The sequence below is a fragment of the Crocuta crocuta genome, unplaced genomic scaffold (genome assembly GCF_008692635.1).
Source record: "Crocuta crocuta isolate KB4526 unplaced genomic scaffold, BGI_CrCroc_1.0 scaffold153, whole genome shotgun sequence".
Taxonomy (NCBI): domain Eukaryota; kingdom Metazoa; phylum Chordata; class Mammalia; order Carnivora; family Hyaenidae; genus Crocuta; species Crocuta crocuta.
In genome coordinates, this window is record NW_027529525.1 from 2935201 (window position 1) to 2944258 (window position 9058).

General features: G+C 35.9%; 1 protein-coding gene across 2 annotated transcripts in view; it reads left to right on the top strand.

Annotated features, from left to right (window-relative positions):
• Positions 1–9058, top strand: part of PLA2R1 (phospholipase A2 receptor 1) — a 117817-nt gene that overhangs the window by 97743 nt on the left and 11016 nt on the right. For both annotated transcript variants that reach the window (XM_077760968.1, XM_077760969.1), the window contains exons 21-23: positions 3956–4073; positions 4930–5057; positions 5411–5558. In XM_077760968.1, coding sequence (XP_077617094.1) covers positions 3956–4073; positions 4930–5057; positions 5411–5558 — 394 coding nt within the window. The remainder of the gene's footprint in view (positions 1–3955; positions 4074–4929; positions 5058–5410; positions 5559–9058) is intronic.

The following is a 9058-nucleotide window of genomic DNA, read 5'->3' on the forward strand; positions in this document are numbered from 1 at the left end:
ATCCAAACCAGGCTCCAGGATCTGAGCTGTCAGTACAGAGCCTGACATGTGGCTCAAGCCCACAAACCGCGAGATCATGACCTGAGCTGAAGTCGGAAGCATAATCAACTGAGCCACCCAGGTGCCCCGAGCTCTATAAGTTCTATGCCACATCTTGGTGGCTTTGTTCACCTGGATGTGCTCGAGGACCATAGAATCTACATCTAAACCCTTAAGTTCAGCATTTCTCTACGCATTTTTAGGCATGTGCAGTAAAAATTCTCCACTCTTTTTGGGCCACTGACCCTGTGTCTGGCTCCACTGTTTGGCTGGGCATACTTACCAACTCCACAACTGTAGTGTCAGAATGGAACACATTGCTTCTGCACATACTTTCCAGATACTTGGTAGCTTTTCGGATATGCATATCCTTGATGGACTGGGCAGTCTCACATGTGTTCTTAAAGTGAACATGAATATTTGAACCTCTTGATTTGCATGATTTTGTCGGGTTGTCTGGGTCAAGTGAATAGTCAACTATTTTCAGAGATCACTTCAGGCAGCTTACAGGAAGAGGAACTCACCTTTAAGAGTTTTAAAACTGAGTTACCAAAAGTTAAGCATCTTTTCTAATGTTTTATAAATTATTTTCTCTGTGTTTGATGATATATGAGTCCTGACCTGGGATTACCTCTAGAAGAGTGAGTCATCAAAGATACTTGTCACAGTAGATCTGTAGGCAGGAAAAATTTTAAGTGTGCGTGTGCTTGTATTTATATTAGATTAACTCTTATGCTTCTACTCACACATCTTTATCCAAGGATCTGGGTCGAATGCTAATGGCTGCTTTGTACCATCTAGTTTGGGATTGGCCAAAATTTGATTTCATGTACAACATAGTTTTTCTTTTAAAAAACACTCTCTCCTCTTTTTTTAATATTAATATTATTAGCATTTTATTTATTCATTCATTTAACTATGTTGGATATTGGTAATTTGATGGTGAGGAAAACAAACAAAATCCCTTTTCTTTTGGAGTTTACAGATGAGAGAGGGAACAAACATTAGTAAATCAATCAGAAAAATAACTCTAATTTATAACTGTGACACATATAATGAAGAAGAGTTACACAGTTCTATAAAAGTATATAACAGGAGAACGTAACTGAGGTGGTCAGAAGGACAGGAAGCATTAAAAGCAGGGGAGTACAACATGTGCTAAGGTCCTGAGATAAGAGGGGATGTAACCTATTAAAGAAATTAAAGGAAGCATAGAGAACTAGAATGTGAAAAGTGAAATAAAAGAGTTTCTGGTTTTTACCCTAAGACCAATGAGAAATGTCTCAAGGGTTTTAACTAACGAAGAACATGATCAGGAATGAGTTTTGAAAAAAAAAAATCATTCATGCTGCAATGGCAAAGACAGACTGGAGGAAGGCAAGGATGATGAAGGTTCTAAGAGTGGTTGGGCAGCTATTGTTACAATCCAGGCTAAGATAGTGAAGGCAGAGACTGTGAGGCAGTAGTAATGGGGGGAGGACACTGAGAAATGGGATGTTCAAATGGTAGATTGAAGAGGGGGTGGGGTGGGAAAGTGAGGAGACTCCCAGGTTTCAGGCTTATATAAATGCATGACTGACTGCCATTCCATGTGAGTAAGAATACTAGAAAAGGACCAAGTTTGGGGGAAAGGTCATAAATTCCATTTTTAAAGTTTGAACTGGAAATGATTTTAAGATAAGAAAGGAATTTTGTATTCAAAACCCATTTGGAATACAGTAGGGTATCCTTAATTCACTGTAATATTAAGAGATGCCTTAAACTTGATCACATTTTGCAAATTAGTAAGTAAATAAACAAGTTAAAAGTGCCATACTTCATCTTGCTGTTTTGCTTTAATTATTAATGACAACCATTTCAAAGTGTGTTAGTAAATTTTTTTTGAAACAATGAAGTGTAGTAATAGGAGGCTACACTCTCACAGTCAAGCTAGTAAATCTTGGCTGAGGCAAATGTGGGGGGATGGAAGAGTTGGGGGATGGGTTGTGGTGTGTGTGTGTGTGTTTTCTAGAAAGATTTATTGAGCTAACTAAACCAATGAGGTTCATTGGTATTTATGAATGGTTCATTAGTGTGACTATCTGAACACAAGGTGAATTCACATTAAATGATAAGACTGCCTAATAATTAGTGTGTGCCACTCTTTGGAATTTGTAATTAGAGAGAGGAGACAAAATGAAAGGAAATAGATAAAAGAATAGTTGCTATAAAATTAAAATCCTTTAAAGCCAATTCCATTTCTTTGTGAAGCAAACAAGGTGAAGAGGACCAGAAGAATTGAAAATGTATTTCCTCTTATTTGGTAATTCAACTTCAGGCTATATCAGGGTTTCTGGTTTTTATTCTAAGAACAGTGGAAAATCTCTTAGAGGTTTTAGATTTATTTTTATTTTTTGGAAAATCCCTAATAGTTTTAAACTAAAGAGTGACATGATCGGGATTAAGTTTTGAAAGGAGTTACCTGGGCACTATTGACATTTTGGGCTGAATAATTCTTTGTTATGAGGGACTGACCTGTGCATTATAGAATATTTAACAGCATCCTTATACTCTACCCACCAGATTCCAATAGCAAAACTCCACATTAAGCTGGGACAACCAAAAATGTTTCCAGACATTACTGAATGTCGCCCTTTGAGAACCACTGGACTAAATCTAGAATGCCGTTTGACAACTATTTGGGGGTCTATTGGCTTTTATTATGCTCCATAAATATTTATTGGGGACCTTCTTAGTTGTAATGTTCAAAGAAAAGCAACACTTAGTATCTCTGCTTTTTAAGGAGTTTATGATGAAGGGAAGGGATGGGGGACTGACAAATATAGAAATTAAAGAATGAGGAAGGATGTCATTCTAAAAGGGGATGGGAAAGGATGTTCTCTCAAATGCAGGCTTCCACACTAGCCTAGAATTATCTTCTAACTGGGATTTTCTTGGTGGCAAAATCTTGAGATCTAACCTATCAATGACCAGGGTTGCCTATGTTCATTGATAAGAGAATATTCAACACAGAATATCCTTTGCATATGGTCTTTCCTGACTTCTCTGGAACTTAGCCTGATTCACTATAGCCTTTCTTTTCTAGCTCTCTCTCCCCTGACTCCACCTGGTTCTGTTAACATGTTTAAATTTCACTGAGCTTTATTTGGGGATGGGAGGTGTCTTCAACACTATCTGACCTGTCCAGTGGTTATCATTTCGTTTCTCATCCCATAATGCGTAGCCCTACCATGACACAGACATGATTCTCTCATGAGTAACAATGAGCTCTCACTGACAAATCCCACTGCCTTCTTTTTGTGTTCCATCGACACTGCCGGCCACTGTCCTCTCTATTTCTCCTTCCTATGTTTCCTTGGTCCTGCCCTTGCTTCTCTTCCAACTAGACTCATTTTTTCTTTTCTGGCTCTTCCTCGTGGACTTACAAACCGCATAACTAACAAGTAATTAGTGAATTTAAGTCCCTGCTGCAGTTTGATTTCCCAGTATTCCTCTCACTTAAAGTGAGGAAGTGTATTTGTAAATAAAATTGAACTAAGCTATTAATTGCTACCTATAGGATTTTTAAAAGTTAAATCTACCACTTCACACTTTGCAATCAGGCTGGCTCCTTTTTAAAAGGAATACTGTTTTTCATTGAGCAAAAGACATTGTTCTGGTACCTTACATAACAAAATAGATGCTTGCTTCTATTCCTACCTGATACAAATGCATGCAAGATATTGACTTACCCTAAAAGCTGGTCCCCTGTTTTACTTTCACACCTTTGGAGCAACTCAAAGAAAAAAAATGAGTCATTTCTGCTCAAGAAAATTATAAAGAATTCTAAAGATTGATCCTCAGTGTCTTTGGGAGGTTTTTAACTCATTAAGAAAAATATGGAAATGAATGCTTTTTTTTTGGACACTTTTTAAAGTGCCTTTTGGTGAAAATCCCCAAAGACCCAAGGGATTGGAAGAACTGGACATCGGCTCAAGATTTCTGTGTTGAAGAAGGGGGGACACTGGTTGCCATTGAAAATGAGGTGGAGCAAGGTAGAGTACTCAATGTTCAATATCTATTAAAATGGGAGTGCCGGGGTGGCTCAGTTGGTCAAGCATCCAACTAACTCTTGATTTCGGCTCAGATCATGATCTCACAGTCTGTGAGATAGAGCCCTGCATCTGGCTCTGCGCTAACAGTGCTTGGGATTCTCTCTCTCTCTCTCCCTCCCCACTCATGTTTTTTCTCTTTCTCAAAATAAAGAAATAAACTTTTAAAATATTCTCTCAAAATGCTAAAATTTCTAACTCAACATTGTAAGTATTATATTGGTGATGACATATACATTTTCATTTTGACCTATAAGGTTTATATTATGGCATCTGTAAAAGTTAGTACATTGCATTGCTTATAAACTGATGATATTTGAAGACTTTTGTCTCTCCAGTAATAATGAAAAAAATAAGGATATATTTATGATCTATATTTCAAAGTGGCTAAAATAATCTGAGGTATACTCTATAATAATTGCAGGTATAATTTTTAGATCCCTTTCGATTTACCTATACACTTTTATTTGATACTTTGGCAATTGTACAGTTCAGTTTAAGCAGAGTAGATAAATCCTCATTTTTTAGAAAGGCATTGAATGAACACTGGAAATAGTTTTGTTAATAATATGATGAAATCTCAGGCTTAGCCAGCTAATGTCTATCAATTGTTTCACAATTGAAGCAAAAGTGAAAGAGACTGCATTACCTTAATAGGAACAAAGTAACAAATTCCTACAATTGATTCGTAATTAAGTTTTGCTGTCATTTAAATAAAATCATAGCTACAAATAGAATTCAATGATTACCCAAATGGTTTATATGGTATTAAATTTGATAATGTATTCCTATTTTTCAGCTTTCATTACTATGAATCTTTTTGGCCAGACAACTAATGTGTGGATAGGGTTACAAGATGGTAATTATGAAAAATGGCTAAATGGAAAGCCTGTGGCATATTCTAACTGGTCTCCATTTGACATAAATGTAAGTTTTCAGATCTGATTTTTAGAAATCATTTTAGTAAGAAATCCTATTTGATATTTATTTACTAAAGTGTTCTTTTACTTCCTATACTTTATAGGCATAAACTTTATTAGTCTGTTATATTAATTTTTAACAATATAATTACATATCATTTTTATGTGTTCTATAAATGGAATTACTTATCACAATAATTATTTATTTGGCAGGCTATGAAGTGATCTGTGAATATGTTTATTAAATGCAAATAAAGGAATAATATTGCCTGAATTTTTTAATTGTCCTTTAAAAATGTCACTGTTATAATAATGTTATATGTTACCATTCTTTTGGAAAACATATGTATCTTTTTAAAGATTCCAAGTTATAACACCACTGAAGTTCAAAAACACATTCCTCTCTGTGCCTTGCTGTCGAGTAATCCTAATTTTCATTTCACTGGAAAATGGTATTTTGAAGACTGTGGAAAAGAAGGTCATGGGTTTGTTTGTGAAAAAATGCAGGGTAAGAAATATTTGCTTTTTTATTCATTTCATCTCTATGACCCTTCTGTATTTGTTTTACACACTGTATAACTGTCATTTTCATAGCTAACAGTGCCAGGCACTTACTTTTTGAGATTTACATATATTTACTCATTTAATCTCCACTACCCCAGGATTATGCTCTTTAGTGGGGTTCTAAAGACTAGAGAGACCACTTGAGAGATGAACAAGTTTATGCATCCATTTTGGCCCTATTAAGTGGCTTTACTGCTTTCTTATGAGTTTACATGTGTGTTTGGGAAATAAAAAAGGCTTTAAGAAAATGTTGTAAAAGAAAGAAAGAAACAAACTAATATTTCCTACTTTCTTGGAAACCTAAAAATGCCCTCTGTGACTAAATATGGCATGCAGCATGTCTCTAGAGCTGATGATCAGAACCCCCAGTAACCTTTAGTGTGAAATACAAAAGCCATACTATTACACACTTTCAGTGGGGTTGATGATCAGGGCAAATGCACTGTAACTGACCTTGAGTAATAAAAATAAAAACAGCAACAACAAAAACAATAGCTCCAACTTATGCTTTCACCAAGTGCAAGGTTTCCCTGTATGATGCTAGTCTAGAAGACCACAGTTTGTGTCTGCAGCTGGGTGGAACTCTGGGCAACCTATTGTTTATGTACTTACTTGAATATGATTTATACCTCTTAGTGTTGCATGCATGTGAACTCTTTAATGCACTAAGTATCTATCCATCCTCAGAATAGCAGTTCCAGGGGAGCCCTATTTCCCAATTCACAGTTATCACTTAAACATAATAATATTCAGGAACTGAAAGAAGATAATCAATTATAGCAAGAATATTATGAGAAGAGCAGAGTCGTGTAGGGAAAGAAATATCAATACATCATGTATTAACATAGTTATGATATACTTGGCACTGTGCCTTGGCTTCATAAGCAATAAGGCATAAAAACTTCCCAACAATGTTAAGAAATAGGTAAAAAGTCTCCCTATTTTACACGTAAGAAACTTGAGACTTAGAAAAAATAAATAACATATTCCAGGACCCTCAGTTAAATACAATGATTCTATTCTATGACATTGATGTTGATCTCTTCTTAAAACGTACTACTCTCTGACCACTTTCTTTCTTTGATATTTTTTGGACTAATGTTGTATATGGTCTTTTAGACATAAACTAAAGTAGGGTTGGTTGAGAGCACAGGCACTGGAGTTCATACCACACCTGGGTTCCTTCCCCACCTCTGTAAATAACTGTCAATGAAGTTTCTTATCTTTTTACAGATATGATTTCCACATCTGTAAAATGGGATAATAACTATCTCACAGACTATAGGCGTATACAATGCTTAGCAAGTTGCCAGCATATTAACAAATGATAGCTATTTATATTATTATTTCCAAAAGATATTATTCAACTGCACAAATTATCATAGTCTATAATAAATGCCCAAATTCTGCTCCACTTATTTATTAGAGCCTAAACTTTCTTAACTGCCTGAAAGAATAAAGATAACTAAATTAAAGGGAGACAGGGACAAAGTTAAGATCCCCAATATGGGGCTTGGTTTCCAACAGATCCTTCTTTTTCAGGTCAATGAGTGGCAAAATCATGTTGCTGAAAATCACTTATGTTTTGAAGTTTGATAGAACCAATTACATACAAAGAATTTCATGTGTGTAAAAATACAAATATATAATGTAATGGGGGGAAATAGTAAAATTGCTATTCAGGTCACATATACGAAAATTTTTAATTACATTAATTTTACTAATTATCATTTTTAATATCTACTATGGTATTATGTTGGGTTTTTGAAATAACATTATATTTGGTACATAGGCTGGCAACTGGCAAACCCTAGTAAAGAATAAACAAATGTAAAAGTGTAGTCCATCACAATTTAGTTGGTAAATAGGTTAATTTCACTTTGGTTTTACAATATGTACTATTATTATATTGAGGTAACATTTTCAGGTAAGAGTCAAATTCCCATTTTGCCATTTTTACTTGGCATGAAGAACCAACATTTATTGAGCACCTGCTGTGCTCCAGGTACCACATTCCAAGTGCTGTGTTCCAGTAAGTGTCCTATGAGGTCATTTCTGAATTCTACCCACACCCCTCTAAGGAAGGCTTTACTCATCTCTTAAAGACCAGAAATTTGAGGTTTGGAGAGATTACTTATTTTCCCAAGGTCACTTAGCCATTTATAGTCAGGACTGGGATTGATTTGCAGGTCTTCTGACATATTCATACCTCACCATGCTCCTTTTCAACCCCAAATGTAATAAAACCAGTAAAAAGAAAAATGCCCCAGCCACTTTGTATCAGACAGTTCAGAAATTCTTGCCTTGTTTTAGTATTTTAGGTTTCCTAAATCTAGCCTATCCTAGTACATGATACAGTACAGAACGAAAAGGCAAGTGCACATTTTAAAGAGGAAATATCCTGTATGTAAAACAAGGGGTTGGCTGTCACATGATCTGTCACTTATGAATAAGAAAGTACCAGTGACCATGTCTGGGAAAACTTTGCCTTTTGATTGTAAATCTTGGCTCTGACAGATGACATATTAATAATAACTATTTATAGAATGTGTATATTTTAAGTGTTTATTAATATAGTTTTTAAACTTCTGTTAATTAATTTATTTATGTATGTATTTATTATGTTTATTTATTATTGAGACAGAGAAACAGAGCCTGAGTGGCGGAGGAGCAAAGAGAGAGGAAGACACAGAATCCGAAGCAGGCTCCAGACTCTGAGCTGTCAGCATATAGCCTGACGTGGGGCTCAAACCTGCAAACCATGAGATCATGACCTGAGCTGAAGTTGGACACCCAACCAACTGAGCCACCCAGGCGCCCTTTAAACTTCTATTTAGAATTTAAACATGTAAACATTAAGCATGATAGCAACTATCATACAATCCCAAGTTTAATAAAGGGTGATATTTGATTTTAAAAAGGTGGGGGGGAGTGCCTGGGTGGCTCAGTCGGTTAAGTGATCTCAGGTGATGATCTCACAGTTCATGGGTTCACGCCCCGCATCTGGCTCTGTGCTGACAGCTCAAAGTCTGAAACCTGCTTCGGATTCTGTGTCTCCCTCTCTCTCTGCCTCCCACCCATTCATGCTCTCTGTTTCTCAAAAATTAACATTAAAAAATTATTTTTTAAAAAGGGTGGTATTTGAGAATATGCACTTGTAAAATTATGTTTGCAACACAATATAATGTATGACTCCATAATATGTGCCAATATTCTCTTAGTAAGTATTAAGTTCTGCCAGAGCAATGTGTGTTAGACTGGATGTAATAGCGGTATAAAACCTGCCTAGGGAACCAGGGTGGCTTAGTCAGTATAGTGTCCAACTCTTGATTTCTGCTCAGATTTCAGCCCAGGTTCATGGGATCAAGCCCTGCTCTGAAATCCATGCTCAATGTGGAAACTGCTTAAGATTCTCTCTCTCTCTCTCTCTCTCTCTCTCTCTCT